This window comes from Schistocerca cancellata, chromosome 7 (genome assembly GCF_023864275.1).
Source record: "Schistocerca cancellata isolate TAMUIC-IGC-003103 chromosome 7, iqSchCanc2.1, whole genome shotgun sequence".
Taxonomy (NCBI): domain Eukaryota; kingdom Metazoa; phylum Arthropoda; class Insecta; order Orthoptera; family Acrididae; genus Schistocerca; species Schistocerca cancellata.
This window is the reverse complement of record NC_064632.1, coordinates 184,364,547-184,382,844: the sequence shown is the minus strand read 5'-3', so window position 1 is coordinate 184,382,844 and position 18,298 is coordinate 184,364,547. Positions and strand designations below refer to the sequence as shown.

The 18,298-nt window shown below is 37.8% G+C and overlaps 2 protein-coding genes across 3 annotated transcripts in view; one reads left to right on the top strand and one right to left on the bottom strand.

Moving 5' to 3' along the window:
* LOC126091966 (mannose-1-phosphate guanyltransferase alpha-A) overlaps nt 1-12,607 on the bottom strand; it is a 35,753-nt gene extending 23,146 nt beyond the window's left edge. The window contains exons 1-4 of one of the 2 annotated variants that reach the window (XM_049907318.1): nt 12,287-12,607; nt 12,011-12,209; nt 11,752-11,923; nt 10,699-10,910 (exon numbers count right to left, since the gene is read on the bottom strand). In XM_049907318.1, the coding sequence (XP_049763275.1) occupies nt 10,699-10,910; nt 11,752-11,923; nt 12,011-12,209; nt 12,287-12,326 (623 nt within the window). In that variant the 5' untranslated portion in view covers nt 12,327-12,607. The remainder of the gene's footprint in view (nt 1-10,698; nt 10,911-11,751; nt 11,924-12,010; nt 12,210-12,286) is intronic. The other variant, XM_049907317.1, reaches the window with a different exon arrangement.
* Nucleotides 12,608-12,675: 68 nt separating this feature from the next.
* LOC126091967 (coactosin-like protein) overlaps nt 12,676-18,298 on the top strand; it is a 192,612-nt gene continuing 186,989 nt past the window's right edge. The window contains exon 1 of the mRNA XM_049907320.1: nt 12,676-12,859. Coding sequence (XP_049763277.1) covers nt 12,806-12,859 — 54 coding nt within the window. The 5' untranslated portion in view covers nt 12,676-12,805. The remainder of the gene's footprint in view (nt 12,860-18,298) is intronic.

Sequence of the window (18,298 nt, the reverse complement as noted above, 5' to 3'; positions counted from 1 at the left end):
ACAGTACCAACCTTTCACCATGTGGCTTCATGTGTTTGCACCTCTAAAACACGCTAATTGCAGACATCGATTCCCAACGGACCACAAAGTGTGTGACTGGGTTCAGGCCTGGATCTGACAGCAGCCTACTAGCTTCTTCAAGGATGGAATCGACCGGCTAGTGTTGCAATGGGATAAATGTGCCAACAATTTTGATGACTGTTTTTGAGTATGTGTACTATGAATAACTACATTTTTAAGTTAGTAAAACTGTTACCATTACTTTACACTAGTGACTGGGTTTCATTTGAATGCCCCTTATAGAAGTCAAATGTGCATACTGATGCTATGCAAGCCTAAACATGAGTGAATACTTAGTGCAACTGTCCGGGTAAAAGAAACTGTAGTTGCAGGGGTACATGAAAGACTCATTACAGACAGAGCACAAGTTAAGTCTGATAAAGATGAAAAATTATATTGGCCTCATTCTTTCTAAAGGTGCTGTAACTGCACAAATGTATTGCACTACCTTAGTTATATTCTGTGCAATCCGTGGACAACTGCATTTGGGATGTGGAAAACAGTACAATGATATTACATGACAGTGTTAATTCTAATTATTCTTTAGCCTAATACAGCAAATTTAAAGAGTTTCTGAGAAGATATTTGTCAATGCCATAGAAGTAGTTGCCCAAAAGAAAGTTATACAATTCAGTCTTGAAATCCATTAGGTTGTCAAAGACAAGTGTACCCATGTGTCTGACTCCTTTCATTACTAATGTATTTGTAGAGGTTCTTTTTGGTCTCATATTTGTGCACTTAACTGTTTTTTACAAAGAGTAAAACATTGGTAATGGCAAATTACCAATGCTTCTGTATTTCGAAAATACTATCCTTCACTTTACTTTTCCCAGAAAATGATTCCATAACTCATCAGTGAATGGAAATACACAGAATAAACTAGTTTCTTCATTTTTAAATTGCTTATAGCACCAATTGTGCACACTGATGTTCTTCATTAATTCTAGGGTGTGGGTTTTACATCTGCAGTTGTGATCTCTCTGTAGTCCCAAAAACTTAATACTTTCTACTTCTTATATTTCACTGTTTGAGAAACTTATTTGTATAATTTTGTGGATTTCTGTGAGAAGTACTAAAGTGTATGTACCAGGTCTTGTTAAAATTCAATGATAATCCATTTGCCTTGAATCATCTGTTGATGAACGCGAATATTTCGTTACCTGTCTTTTCATAAGGTAAATATGGCCTGTCCAGTTGACAGTCCTTTTTAAAACCCAAACTGTTTGCTAACAAGTACGTTTTCCTGTAATAAGTGTGTATAAAGCAAAATAAGTGTGTATGAAGTATATGACGTAGGTCCATAATTCTTTACTAACCTTTTGTCTCTTTTTTGTGAAATGGCTTGACAACAACATGTTTAAGTTTCTCTGGAAAACTACTGTTGTGAAAAAGATTCATTACATAAGTAACTCAATATATTACCAAGTTTAGTGGAACAATATTTCTTTATTTTACTGCAAATTTCATCATAACTACTTGACGATTTCTTTTTAAGAGTGTTGATAAACCAGAAAACTTTTTTTGGAGATTTTGATGTAGTTTAATTTTGTCAAAACTGTTCAAGAAAACTTTTCTTGGAACCTGTAGGTTATCTGCAATGGAAGTGTTTAAATGTATATTATCTACTACTCACAGAAAAAAAGTTATCAAAAGTTTCTGCCATTTTAGAACTATTTTTGATTAGTTCATTATCTATCTTTAAACGAATGATTTATCATTCGTCTTTTTTTACACTGTTCTAAATAATTTTTTACCTTGTTGCTGGGGAACTTTTTTCCTTTTTTGGAAGTACATAAATTATGATCCTCTTACAACTCTGTTCAGAATTTTACTGAACAGTTTATAATGTAATTTAACCCTGTCAATATTCACGACATTAACGGTCAGGTGGAGTCTTCTTCTAGTTTTGCATGATATTCTGATCCCATTTGTAATCTAATACTTACGTGCATTTAATCTGCTTCCGGCAGTGAATTTCTTTGGAAAACAGTTTTGAAAGCAGCCTACAACTATGTTACAAAATTCACCTTCAACAATTTATGGTAATTATAAAAAATCTGCATTTGGATAGCTGAACAAAGGGGTTTGAACCTTGCTCCTCCCAAATGGAAATCTTCCACTTTCTTTATGAAGAGGAAGAGCCAGATCCAAAATGAAAGAAGGCGAGTGGGAAAAGCCACTGCAAGTAATAGTACAAAAAGCAATGAAGTGGGCAATTGGAGCTACTGTTGCTTCTAGCTGCTCCTGTCCAAAGAATTGTTATATTAAGCGCACCTTAACCAGAAACTGTCACATTGGAAACTTTCCCACACGTGGTCAAGTGGTTATAATATTCTGTACTAATCAACAGAAGAAAGTTAAGCCTGGTTGGAACTAACACCAAAGAGTTAATGATAAAGTTTTGAATCAACTGATACTCACAAGTATCTATAACCAATCCCTTATTTTATATTGTATTTCATTATCTACTGCGAGTTAACTCTCTACAAAGACTCCATCGAATCTTAAATGTGTCTGGTTAGAGATATTTTGTATCACACAAAATATTCATAATGTATAATGAACAGACCTGAGAGAAACATTCAGATTCAAATACAGGGTGTAACCTTTAGCAACAAGAATTTTTGGCTAAAGTCTAGATCGGTGCTTGTCTACCACTCATAGTTTGCCAATGCGTGAACTTTGCATAGTCAATGGGATGATTCTTTGGCATAACCTATGAGAGGTGAGAAGAGAGGCAATGTATGTCTTGTGCCGAAACTGAAATCATTTTTTGCGTCTTGTTTTTCGTCGTATTAGTGAGTCTCAAGAGAAATATTTTGTGATTATGGAAGTGAGTGCTTTAAAGTGGACTGAAATTAGTGCATGTCTCATGCATTAATTGCAGACACATGAAAATGTATGAAATGTTATGTGAAATGACTACGTAATCCACCTGCACAAACACACTAAATGGATCAATGTTTTGTTTTAATTAAATCATGGGTGAAGGCAGGTGGATCAATGTTTACTCATAATAGAGGCACACATTCTATATATTGATTTATTGATTAACATTGATCTACCTAGCTATTCCCATGATTTAATTGAACTCTCTGATCCACCAACCTCCTACCGTGATTTCATTAAAACAGTGATGCACTTACTCATTATGCTCCCGCAGATCGATTGTGTAGCAACACAGAAAAAAAGAAATATTTCACTGTTTTTTTTTTTTTTTTTTTTTTTTTTTTTTTTTTTAAATATATATATGATGAGTTGCTACGTCGGCCTCGGTTTGCAGATACTAGCACAGTTTAAGTAGCTGTGACTCAAAAAGGAGCAATTAAATTTATAATCCTCATTTATAGCAATGTTTTACCATTTCTTCCAAATGTATTACTTCAAAACATGGTGTCTGCCTGCTGCTTTCTCAATGACTGCGTAACACAAACAGCTGACATGCCTTCTTTTGTTCCCATCTTACCTCACACCAAGAACTGACAAAATTCCTGCAGGAAATGTGTAAGTATGCCACTGGCCCGATTATAGACTTTTACCAGACTTTTTTGTTACAGATGATGATGATTTTAGGTGAGAAGTGCTCAACCTCATGGTAATCAGTGCCATGACAAGAAGTCCGCATGCCAATCTCGTGGATGGAGACGAAGGCTGTCCCCACATGCGGAAAGTTTAAAATGCATTGAAATCTTGTCTTCCTTCTCCACCAATTTAGGGATGAGGCCTGGCAGTTCCAAAATTTTACCACTTTTGTACGACCGAAATGAGTATCAGCCACGTTGGTGGACAGATAACAATCGAGACTGAGGGCTGCCCTCATTTTTATCAATATATAAGATATATGTTGTCAAAATGTGCTGAACTGAAAGCAGCACACCACAAACCTCAGAGCAGTGGATCCTCCCATCGGAGGAGGAAGCCAGCCATGTGTTAAAGGGCTATGTCCATTGCGCAGCCTTGTAATCAGAATCTCCTTCCAGCGGTGAGGCTGACAAGAAGTACCATGCTTGTGTGGTCGATTTGAGCAACTGCAGTTTGTTTTCTGTCACCTTCAACCATTCAGTCTCCCACTGACCCATGATGTACCTGTCAGGAAATGAGCAGATGGTGTGTAACTGGATGGGATACTGATGGATAATACCATTCAGACATTCTTCCTTGGGCGCTTTGTAGGCCATGTCGTTTCCCTGTGTCCCAATGTGACCAGGTACCCACAGCAGATCACCTACTTGCCACAAGTGTTGGAGCCACTATACGGAGTTGTGGATGAGCTGAACCAACTGGTCTACTCGATACATTAGGAGAAGAGCTTGTAGTGCACTAAGAGAATTAGAACAGACAAGAAATCTTGTACAGTGACGTCTATGAATTCTCTCTAGTGCTTTCATAATGCCACGCATTTGATATATAAATTGTGATATATAAATTGTCCCAGAGGATGCACTTTGAAAACCCTGTCTGGAAAAACAGTGGAACAACCAAGAACATTCTCTTTCTTGCATCCATCTGTAAAAGCACTGATAAAACTGTGGTATGCACTTGAAACAGAAGGAAACAAAGTTGTAAAAACATAATCTGGAGAACAAGTTTTCTTGTAGCTTGTCAAGTTTGGGCCTCTGAAGACACAAAGGTGGCTGCACGTTCCATCCCTGGCTGTGTATTCAAAAGTCTGGTAGATCCATACTCTTGAGACAGTTAGTAGCACATATCCCGAATGGCTTGGCTGCATGGGATCAATTCCTGAACAGCTGTTCAAAGTTGGGTTGGACCACTGCACTAAATGCTAATGAATGAGGTGACACTTGAGATTTTGTGCCTGTTGAGCCGAAAGACATGTCACCGAATGCAGAGTAGTGGTTCACCAACCTCTGCACGCACGCTCTGTACTGGGCTGGTCCAAAAGACTCCATTCGATATTTGAATTTCCTCATGGTGAATAGTGTCTAACATCTTGAGGGAGGAAATACAGGCTCATACACATACCAAGCTGCAATAATCTAAATGTGACCGAACAAATGCCCTATAAAACTGCACTAATTAGGACCTGTCAGCTTCTTATGCTTTTCCGCAAAGGCATTTCAGAATATTTGATGACTAGAAGCCCTTTCTTTGTGGGTTTTTCAGGTGTGGGAGATAATTTAATTTTGATTCAATTAATAAACCCAAAAAGTGTACCATTTCCTGGAAATGTAAAATACTGTCCCCCACTGTGGGCACAAGTTGATTAAAAGTTCGACGAGCACGGTTAAAACTGGCACATGTAGTCTTCTCGGGTGAGAACCGAAAACCAGTTGTCTTGTCCTAAGTTTCCAGCCTCCTGATGGTCAGCTGTAGCTGCCTCGTTGCCATTGTAAGATCAGAGGAAGAGTAGAAGATTGCGAAGTCATCCAGAAACAAAGAGCATTTGACAAGGATCCTGACTGTAGAGGAAATGCCACTGATAGCAATGGAAAAACAATGTGAGATTGGGTACACCACCTTGGAGGACTCCACCCGCTTGAATGTAGCAGTCAGACAACCTTATCTCTCCAGGTTTCCTTTTTAACAATGAGCTACGGAAAAAACAAAGATATAAGAAGGCAGAAAACATATATAAAGAAACAGAGAGAAAGATAATACCACATTACCAATAATAGTAGTCACAATTCAACATTCACTTGAAGTGACTTAGAAAAACCTCAAGTTGAGAAATGAGGCTGTAATATTTAAATAATTGAAATATCAAGCATCATCAAGTTCCTGCAGATAAAGGATGAACAAACAACCTCTTTCAAAAGAAGGATCTTAGAAAACACAAAAAATATGAGATCACTGAGAGCTGAATAAAGAGCTACCTCACCTGATTTGTCACAATAATCCAAAACTTAAGACTTCCTGCCACACTGGCAATTGCTGGGTACTGTAGCTGTAATCTTCTAGTTACAGAGCATACTTTTCAAAATAAATTTAATTTAGTTTGAACATAGATGTAATCAAGTTTCAGAATTAATTTCTACTGTCCCTTCATAATCTCCACATAGTTTTAGGACCAAACTGTAATGTTTCATAGAAATGGCTTAAACAAATCAGAAGAGTGCTTGCAAACTTTTCAAAAGGAGAGCCTGTTTCATTACTACTGTTATATCAAAGTTCTTCAATTCCATTTTCATACAGATTATGGCACAATCTACTTCACACTTCTCTGAGTGTCTGTTTACAATTTATTTATAACAACGCCTTTGGATAAACCTGAATTATTAATTTGTCTGTATCACACTACCAATTTCTCACAATGAAAACTAATATGATTCTTTCCTGTATCTGTGGCACAGGATCACTATTATATGAAGCTCAGTCTCTGTCTCACCATTCTAGTTTTAAGTTTTCCACAATAATCTAAAACAATTCACAAAAATGTGAAAGTTGTTTCTTAGTACAATTGCAACTACACTTCACATGCTCTAGTCAGCTGTTCTACACAGTTACACAAGTGTGGTTGCTTTTCCAATGAAAGTTCAAATAATGAGGATCAGAAGGAAAAGAAAGACATGCATTTTTCTCACATCTGAAGGAGATGGGACAATATGCTTTCCAAATCATTACAAGATAGTTACTAGAGGCAATGAAAGATGGCCCTGTTGGCATTTCGTTTCTACTGTACATACATACATAAATCCTTTTTACAGTTACTACTTCATATCTAAGAATTCATATATTGAGTAAAAGGAGCTGTCATTCAAAAATTCTTTTAATTTGCTTTTAAATGTTGGTTGGTTATCCGTCAGACTTATTTGGTAAATTACCAAAGATTTTTGTGGCAGCATAATTCACCTCTTTCTGTGCCAAAGTGAGGTTTAATTCAGAATGGAGAAGATCATCCTTTCTTCTAGTGTTGTAGCTATGCACTTCACAGTTATTTTTGAACTGGGAAGGGTTATTAATGACTAATTTCATAAGTGAATATATGTATTGCGAATTCCTTAAATAAATGTCTGCAAGGTGATCTTGGTTGGGCTCCAGCTATTATTCTGATTACACACTTTTGTGCAATGAATACTTTCTCTCTTAATTACGAACTGCCTCAAAATATGGTGCCAGATGAAAGCAGTGAATGAACATAGGCATAGTAGGCCAATTTGCTGATATGTTTACCACCAAGATTTGCAATAACCCTAAGGGCATAAGTAGCTAAACACAACCGTTTCAGCAGATCATTGATGTGTTTCTTCCAATTCAATTTCTCATCAATGCACACACCCATAAATTTTGAGTATTCTGCCTTAGCAACAGACTTCTGTTCATAGTCTATATGTAACAATGATGTTATGCCACTTACTGTACAGAATTCGATAAACTGTGTTTTTTCAAAATTTAGTGAGAGTCCATTTGCAGAAAACCAGTTAATAATTTTCTGAAAGACATTATTACAATTTCCTCGGCTGACTCTTTTTTGTTGGGCACCATTACTATACTTGTATCATCAGCAAAAAGAACTAGCTTTGCACCTTCATGAATATAGAGTGGCAAGTCGTTAACATATATTAAGAACAACAAGGGACCCAAGACTGAATCCTGTGGGACACCATTCTTGATACCAATCCAGTTAGAGAACTCTGCTGATTTTTGCAGACTATCTGAACTGTTAATTTCAACCTTCTGCAATCTTCCAGTTATGCATGAATTAAACCATTTGTGCACTGTCCCACTCATACCAACAATACTTGAGCTTATCTAGAAGAATTTCACGATTAACACAACAAAAAGCCTCTGAGAGATCACAAAACATCCCAATGAGTGGTGTTCGGTTATTCAACGCATTTAATATTTGATCAGAGAAAGGATATAGAGCATTTTCTGTTGAGAAGCCTTTCTGAAAACCAAACTGACATTTTATTAGTACTTCATTTTTACAAATATGTGATGCTACTATTGAATACAATACTTTTTCAATAATTTTGGATAAAACTGTCAGAACTGAGATTGGGCAGTAGTTGTTAGCATCAGATCTATCCGCCTTTTTATGCAATGGTTTAACAATGGCATATTTCAGTCTATCTGGAAAAATGCCCTGTTTCAGTGAGCTGCTACATATGTGGCTGAGAATCTTACTTATTGGTTGGGAACAAGCATTTAGTACTATGTTGGAAATGCCATCAATTCCATGTCAGCTTTTACTTTTTAGTGAATTTACTATTTTCCTAATTTCAGTAGGAGAGGAGGGTTGAATTTCAATTTTATCAAATTGGATAGGTGCTGCCTCTTCCATAACTGCCTTGCATTTTCTAATGAATAGCTGGATCATATTTTCTCTACAACACCTAAAAAATGAATATTACAAACCTTTTCTACTTCTGTCTTCTTATTAACAAACTTTTCATTGTGTTTGATAGAAATACAGTCTTCCTCTGCTCTCAGTTGCCGTGTTACCCTTTTAACTATATTCCAAATTGTTTTAATATTATTATCAGATGTGCTAATCTCAGATGTAATGCACATACTTCTGGACTTTTTAATAACTTGTCTTAATGCAGTGCAGTAGTTTTTATAATCTTTCACCGTTTCAGAATCATTACTCCTCCTATCTATAAGATACATTTCCATTTTCTGTTTACAAGATATTTTTATCCCTTTAGTAAGCCATGGCATTTTACATGGTTTCTTACAGTTATATTTCACTGTTTTCTTACAGAAACTGTTTTCAAATATACTCACAAATGTATCATGAAATAGGTTAAATTTTAAATTAGCATCATGTTCCCTGTACACCTCATCCCAGTCTAACTGTTGCAAACTTTTCCTAAAATTCGGAATTGTTAAATCATTAATTGAACGCACTTTGGAGGACTGTTTTGCATTACTGTATGGAGCTATAGCATGTACTGTGCATCATGATCAGACAGACCATTCTTATCAGCAAAAGTTTTTATTTCATTAAATTTATCTTGGTCTATGAAAACATTATCTATTGGTGTGCTAATTTCCTGTACCAGTAACTGATGTCAAATTGAAAGAACCAAGTAATACTTCAAGGTCAAGGCTTTCTATCGGACTCTTTCAGAAAATCTACTGAAATCTCCACAAACAAATATTTGCTTTCCTATGTCTGACAGCACAGCAGAGAATCCAAGTTGTTCAAAAATAGATGAAAATTTCAAAATGGGGACCTATACATGGCTACAATTATAAAAGTGATATTATTTAGTTTTAAGCTCACATGCACATGCTTCTGTATGTTGCTCTACGCAAATTTTTTTTATTTCCAAATTTTTTACACTCTGACAGATTTTAACATATATGGCAACTCCTCCTCCCTCCATAGTGTCTCTACTTACATGTGCTGAAAGCATATATCCACCTACATTTACCATTTCCACATCTGTGTCTATATGATGTTCAGACAGGGATAGTACATCTATTCCCCCCCTCAGTTTCTAAATATTCTAAGCAAACAAGAAGCTCATTACTTTGTTTTTTATCCGCTGATATTCTGATGCAATATACTAAAATTATTTTTCACTGTGCTTTCGTGTGAATCTTGTGACATACGAACATTATTTTTCACTGTACTGTTATGAGAATCTTGTGATATTTTAATATCTCTAGTATCTGCCTGTCTGAACTTCTCATTAAGCTTAATTTCAATAAATGTAGGCTCATTGGACACTGATCTTAGCCTAAAAAAAGTACTCCCACGAGTTTCAGTGCCCCCCCCCCCTTAAAGATTTTGCTATCATTTTAGCCAGTTCACAGGACTGACAAAACAATCATTTCTTGAAGAGCACCAGATCCAGACACAGACATGAACATCATGTCTCAGACATGGGCCCACATGATTTCTTTCATAGGTGGAAGAAAAAATTTTCACTCGTGGGAAGCAGCTGTATGTACCTAACACAAGAAGTACTCCTGGGCCACTTTCTCAAATGACCTATCAAGAAGACTTCACTTTTACAGTTTCACAGACCTTAGCAATTACCTTCACATTTACTATGGTGAAAGAACACACTTGTTCAAACAACATAAGCATTTACAGTGGTAAGAATTTTATATGATACTGGGAAGACTCCTGTGCCATACAAATAATGAATGGAGAAAAGGTAAACACTCACCACATATCTGAGGTATCGAATGGTTACAAGGTGTACAAATGTTACTGAAATCATTGTTAAGATTTCGCACAATGCCCTTCCTCGGAGCTAAGCGAGTGACAAAAATATTTGCACAGCTACACTGCTGATGTCAGCTACATTGCCTTGTGCTACAGCTTCTTAGCAAGCTGCGACCCAATTCAAGCGGCAGATCCAGGTCGACATAAACATGCACTTGAATATATATGATGCTGTTAGCTTTATCTGAGAAAGGGTATTGTCTATCAAGCTTAGCAATGCTTTCAGTCGTACCTATTGATCAATCAATGACTCAACTAGACAGTGAGTTTTTGCCTTCGCCCCTTCCATTATTAACAGGAATTAGAGTTACTTCTCATAGTTTTCATTGTGTCCAATATATGTGTGTCATTCCTGAATGCCGTTTAATTTTTGTTTGTTTGCTCAAATTAAAATTGATATACATTTTCTTAAAATATATACTCTTTTTATTAATCACTGCTCCAACTTTAAAATAAAGCATACAACATATGCTTCTACAACTACTACCCACCTGTAATATTCTTGTTGTCTAGTATTAAAAACTGCAGCAATTGTCTGAAATATTTCCACAGAGCAAAGATACACACCACAGTTTATGAGGGTTGACACAAATGTGGATGGTTTTTCCACATAGTGATTCACCTCACATGTTTCTTTGTCTAGCACAATGCAGCCATAGTGTACAGACTGTTGACGTGTAGCTTCAGTAGTCATCATTGTGATCTGTGAAAAGAAACTGTAAAACTCAGAAATAGAAAGTTTAAGAACTTAAATGAGTTCTGTAGTTGTTTGTAGCCATTATCAAATTGAAAATTCTGAATCGCTCATCACTCTGCAATGGAGTGCATATTTTTAATCTTCCTAGATGATTAACCGTAAAGCGGGCACACCTGTGTATAAAGTGTGCCAACAAAAAATAAAATGATTTTGCACGGTTCCACTTTTGTTTCACAACTACAGACCTGTACCTGATCCTTAATTATTGCTTCAAGTAACACAATGATAATTTGTGCTGTCATATGTCCACATGAGGAGCAGTAATATAAAATACAAAGCGAGCTAGGCAGGAAAAATTTATGATCCGTGCGGGAAAAGAAAAGAGAGAGAGAGAGAGAGAGAGAGAGAGAGAGAGAGAGAGAGAGAGAGAGAGAGAGAGAGAGACCCTGATTATGAGCTTGCAGCCTAATGCCACATTGTGGCAGTTGTCTACAAGATAATTAGTGAATTAGTGATCGAATAAGCAGATGGATGGGATCTGATGCTACTGCAGTGCTTGGATTAGATTAGCGGCATAAGAGAAACAAGAGTTCTCATATTAATAAATTAGTGCTTATAAAAAATGAAAAACATAAGTTTGTGAAGGTACCTTCACAGCCAACACTATAAACAAAACAAGAATCATTCTTTTACATCCTACTTTGACTTGGAATTATGTTTAGCACAAATGACAGCACGTAGCATTATAAATAAGCTTGTCAACAACGTAAAACTGCATTTTTGTTCTTTGTGATACCAATATTTTATATTTAACTATAACAGGTCTTAAGTAAAACCAAGAGCATACCAGTGATCTTTCTCCTTTCTCCTGGTGGAAATGCAACATTTCCACTAAGGGGAAATCAGCGCAGACATCACCATTCAGAACAAAAAAAGCTTCAGTGTTTCCACATCTAATTTGATCTCGAAAATGATAAATTCCACCTGCAGTTCCAAGAGCTGTAAATTCTTGGAGGTACCTACAACAATTACATGTACAGTAACAATATAACAGATTCAAACATATACAACTGCAGCTTAGAACATACAACCACTACAGCACATACCGTATGTTTACTTTGTATTCTTCAATCATTTCCTCAACAAACTGTGAAAGTTCTGAAGCAGGATAATATCCCAGAATTAGTATCTCTTTCAAGTTTGGTACATTGACACATGCTTCTATGTGATGCTGAATCATTGGAAGGCCAGCTACAGGGAAAAGCGGTTTTGGAATGTCAAGGGAAAGAGGACGAAACCTCGTTCCTGAAATGAAAGAAGATTAGTAGTACATTATCTATATTTGTGATATATATGTTTAAATCTAAAATTATTTGAAATACCTTTCAAAGGCCCTCCTATCAAAATTACAGCTTTCAACATTTTCAGTTACTGCGCGGACATCCACAAAATGACACGTGTCAACAAAAACTTGCTTTTTGCGTATAAATAACACGTAAACAAATATTTATCATCTGATCTTGCGCTTGGTCGGGGTAATGTCATGCATTATCTCTGTTGTACGCGTCACATATCAGAATAATACGTCTACAAGGAAGAGCTGTGTGTTGATACACTGCTATGACCAACGTATCATTCATTTGTTTCATTGTGCAAATTACACAGAAGGATAATAATACAAAAATTCAATTCTCATTATACAGCACCTCTGCCTATAAGCAACTGTGATGCTGCCGCCAGAGCGCAGTAGTTACGCACGCAGTTGAATCGCTGGTGTACGGCGTTGTCGTCTGCTGAGTTGACAGCCGGCCGTCGCATTCGAAAGTGGTGCGTGGTGCTGGGTTGTAGTCGAAGCATCTGCAAGGTTCGTTTTCTTACAGCGTGAGGTAATTGCGGTCGTAATGGCTGTTGAAGGGATGGAATACGAGGCTATCATCCAGGATGGTCCTAAGAAGGTAATGTGAACAAAAACTATCTTTTTTTAGCAGAAATTGTTTTTATTGGAGTTCCGGTTTTCTGTGGATAGGTCTTAAGTTTTGGGGAGGATTAGGCAATGAAATTGTCAGCGTTTAATTCTGTATAATTTTAATTCGGATAAATGATGCCAGCGATGCATAAATTTTCCCGTGCCGCTTTGAACTCATTCGCAATATGCGGAGTTTGCGATATTATTGTAGTAAATGTGCTGCTTATACACTCCATAAAACGTACTGATATTGATTAGGTAATAATGAAAGCAAATGCGATGTTACAGTGCAAAATAATCGAAATTTACGAATCGTGTAAATAAAAATCCAATGCTAAAATTAGTGGCAAGGATAAGTTTGTAGCCGATAATTTTTATAGATTTTTTTACGTTTGGCATCAGAATCGTGTATACGAAGACCCGTCCTGTTTCTCGTATAACCCACTTTTCGCACGTCAGGGGAAGTGACAGTTCACACTGCTGCCTCGTCCGTACAGCTTTCTTTTGTTTTCCCCTTGAGTCAGGGCCATTTATAAATTTTCCTTAACCAAAGGCATAATTCTGTTACCACTCGCACGATAAACCTCATGTATCGCTTGCTCATCCTCTTTCTACCGCGCGTGGTCACTCTGTGCCAGATTAAGATGTTTCTTCTCCCCTCGTAACTAATTAGAATTAATAAAAATAGGAAAACAGTGCCACGTAGACTTCCCATTAGTTTGTTTGGTTGTGACAGTTGCCGTCCAATGAGGCATACGAAAGGTAACATTTTGCAATTGTTACAAATGCAAGTCCTTATACGGGAAGTAGGCACAAATTGAACATTTTTTGCCTCTTATCACATTTGTGTTCCTGAAGAAACTGATTAAATCGTATCACTCAACTGTAAGATGAAAATTCATTTTAATAAAACAGGACGTAGTTGGAAGAACACGGCGAATAAGAAAAAGGCGATAGTAATGACATAATAAACAATGTAATCGCACAGCAGGCTGCAGGGAACTTAACATGGCAGTGTTCTTCGAAGAGAATTAGCTCCCCTTGCTAAGAGGATAAACGTAGAATTGAAAAGTAGAATTTCTGAAAGCCACAGAAGGGTACTTAATGGTTTAGATGATTCTGTATTTATGAAAACTCCATATTTTTCGAAAGATACAGGCGGGGGGCGCATAACTGAATTGTCTTTTGCAGACTACTGTAGTGAAACGAGATAGCGCAGTATTAAATAATGGAATTGTATTTGGGGAGGACCGGGATTTATTTAACGAATCTAGATTTTTGTAAGTCTATGAATAACGGTATGGTTGTTCTACCACCTTCCTACAGACTAGTGCATTATGACCTGATTTTTCCTTGCAAACTAAAATTCTAGCTATGTCACCACAGAACATTGTGCCACAGAGGCGTAATCTTTCCGCGCTGCAAGGCAGCCGCCCCGCGGTCTCAAACCATGAGCTCGTTGTGTGCATGAATACGTGTCGCGGGTGTTGGTAACCAGGCGATTTCGATTTCTAGATCTTCTGACAACTGAGATTCAAAATCAAATCGCCAGCACTAAAACGGGAATCATGTAATTATTGACATGTTGAGGGATGAAGTGGAGCAGTCACATAGGCTCAGCTGTAAATAGAATAGCAAGCACCGCTGTATTGATGGGATATTGGGAAAATTGCAGTTTCTAAGTTTATCGGAGAAAACCAGTATGGCAAAGTAAAGCTAATAATACGTAAAGGTTTTGAACGCCACTGCTTCACTATTAGGTTTGGTGTGTCCTTGGCTTTCTAGACCTCCGAAATGGCGTGGGGTCCTACTGTTAAACGTGGACTTATGAACTGTGGTAAAACTCCACATTTTTACACTAACGTTGCCAGAGGCGAAAGTGACGACAGATGAAAATCCTAGGATAGTTGAATATGATTAAAATATACTGATCAGGTCAGATTAAAAGGGAGCATCAAAAGCACACGATCAGCATGGTCACGTATTAAAACACAAAGCTGCCATAACATTGATATGGCTGTTTCGTGAAAAGTCGTTAAATTTCTCCACATTAAGTTAGATGTATCTGGAGTATGACTGCAACAGCTTACAGGGCGTGCACACAGAGGATCAGACTGAGCAGCTGCCTCTCCTTCCCCATGCCCACTTCACCCATCCCCCACATAAACTTCACAAATTGAACTCGTTTATTGCCCCTTCAGACATCCGTACCAATTCAGCATTAGCGTAGACAACCCGGAACATGGAGTAGATATTTACTGATATCTAGTGTACCCAGAGCCGTTAGTTGTGAAATCTTAAAACCATTTCGTCCTTCACCATGAAACGGAGTGCACCCATCCCCGCCCCTCCTCCTAGTTACTTACATATGCTCTTGCACATTGCAGTAAATCGTTTTACGTCGCGGACTATTTTGGACATTCGTAGAATGTGGCCATTGGGCTGTTCGCGAATGTAGGATAATCCACGGTCCTCGTTCCTTGCGATTTCTGCTATCGTGCGAGCTTCTCACTATGCTTTGCAGTCAGTAGAGGGCGGTAGTTTACACACCTGATAAGACGCGAACGTGATGGAATGACCAGTCTTCCACAGACCTACGATGAAACTTCGGAAATACCTTAAATTCCTAAAACTAATTGACTGTTAACATGTACGTTGGAGTGTTAGTTGCAACAGGCTTTGCACTAGAAGCGCTTCGATCCTTATACCCTAGTCCGGTAGTTCGTAGTCAAACGAATTATAAATTTCCGTCGATGTACAGCATACTGATGGGACTTACCAGCCGCTAAATGTCAACCATTACAAATGACTGTGACGAGGAATGTAAGAATGTTGATTGCCCTGGCCTACTGAATTTGCCTTCAGTTTAGTCGAAGAATGTTGCCATTGCTAACTTGACTATCTGGAGATAGCAACTTTCTGCTTGTTCCCGTAAGATACGTTTACAGCGTAGCTCTCTTCTATGTAACAGCTAATTCGCAAATATCTCAGTACCACCGAAATATAAACTACATGATGTAAATGTTAAATTCTAACTTAACAAAATAGAAAATATTTCATATTTTAGAAATGAATATTTTAGTTCATTTACAAACCTTCTGTATATTAATACATCGTCTGGTGGTCTCGTCTGGACGAAGAAACAAATATATTAAGCTCTCACCCCTTTGAGTTGATAATGCCGAGTGGAGTTATAAAACCTTTAACACGTCGACATCAGGACAATGAGTATCTGAAGATGCTCGCATGAGCATGACACAGTGGGCACGGGTACGCAGTTTTGGAATAAGCACTGCGGTATTTTGATCAGTTTCTGGTGAAGATAGTGGTTGAGGAAAAACTATGAAGCCTGGTGCAGTGCATCGTTGGCGGCGACTAGGACGTGGCTACCAGATCGCATAATGTAAATAACTACATGAAAATTTGTTCATAGTTCCAGTGATTAAATTGACAGTACTACCTACCCTGTAAGTATGTATGTAGCAAATTATGCACAATGCGTGAAAAAGCTCTAAATTTTTTAGGCTGTTCAGGGTAAAAACTCCAATTTATTGGAGCATGCTTCAGTTTTAAAAGTTGTCTCGGTAGGAATACGAGCAGTGAGTGTGTAAAGAGCTCTTTGTTGTACATCGAAGAATCAGAGTTGGAAAATCTGTAATTCGATGAATGGTTCACTTTAGAACTTTCCTATTTGTAAATTTTATCAAGGTATTACCGCGTTTGTTAATTAACGTTTCTAAGTTTTTGGCGGCAAAATTTTAGTTCATTGTTCGCGGAAATGTCAGTGCTACACCACGTCTCATTGCTGTGTTTGTCGCGATATATTAAAGCTTGCCAAGTAATGAGTAAGATATTTCTGAAAACATAATACATAAAAACAATTATGCTCCTATGTGCATAGGACTGGTTTGCGAATAAAAAAAACTGATTTATGAATAACGTTCTTACTATCGGCCTTCCTTCCGAATGAGAACTAATTTTTGTCTACCAGAACGTCTGAATGAAAAATGGTTATTTATCTAAATACTTAAAGGTAAAATCCTTTGGTAATCTGAAAAATATTTCCATGGTACCCAAGCCGACATGGGATATGCACAATCTGTGGATAAATCTCTTTAGTTGGCAACCCTGCATGAACAGCTGAATCGCTGACTGAGCAGGTGTAGTTTTTCCAGCTCCATTGTGTATGCATGTTCCCATTTGTCGCGTAGACACCGCATTTCGCTAACCGCTTGCGTATGCAGAATACATACTGTGCCGCTCTGTTCGCAAGGCGCGTGCGAAGACTACTGCCACGCAAATATTCTAGCCACGGACTGAAGGCAGTGTGGTGGATGAGTACTAGTCAGGAAATTTTGGACCAAAACGACGAATAGTTGACATTGACTACTACATTCTGATGCAAACCTTAGCAATGACAAGCCTTTTAGAAATCAGTGCAGCTGCATGTTTACTCGAGCAACCTCTCAACTGGTCTCACGGTCTTAGCAGACTGCATTCTAGAACATGTCTTCCGATAAAAATTATCACCACGCACAGGTCCTGAAATCTGTTGGGTGCCAATACTCAAGGGGCGCCTTTTAAATGGAAGCCATGAAAACCATTTCTTTTAGAACGCAATGGACACCACGACGCGGAAACAATATGTGAAGATATTTTAGGGTCACAAAATGACTTCCTGGTCATAAATTTTAAAACTGAATGAAAGTATCTTAAGACGCTCTAGCCGTTTTCACAAGCTCTGACGTGCTGTTTGGGACCACTAGAAATTCTGTTGAAAGGGATTTTGAATACACAGGGTTCACCTCGGATCTTGAAAACCGTAAAACTTGAAAATACGGAAATCCTGCTTATAAATATCGTGCCCGCAACATAGTTTCCAAAAATCGAAGAATTAGTAATTTCTACTCGGTGCTGTCGGAGGACGAAAGCCGTTGCTGAAAGTGGCGGTGATAGCTTTAGAAGGCATGCGTGCAGATGAACTCCCGTGCGCGTGACGTTCAACCTGTTGCTGCAATATTTTCTACAGTTCGTCAGTTTAACTAGTTTTAAAAAATTTGGAACTTTAATCTTAATGCTTCCTTGAACGTCGCGTAAATCACGTGCAAGACATTTGCTGAATTAAGGCACCTTTCTTTCCTAAGCAAAGTGTACAGTGCGTGTGTGGCATGTGAATGAATGACTGTAGTGTTCTGTAATAACAGTACATAAATGAGTGTTCAAGTCTTCGTACACGTCCTATTCGTGTTGCATAATACCAATGGAACAGCAGTGCTTGACGTAGTCAATCACGTACAATCACAGAATGGGACGCTACGTGGAAAATTATACTTGACCTAGGAAAATAGCGCAATGTGGCGGTAGGGAACCATTGTCTCGTCCCCTCATTGACCTGCATCACGATTGGTATCGTCTGACTGCGGATAGA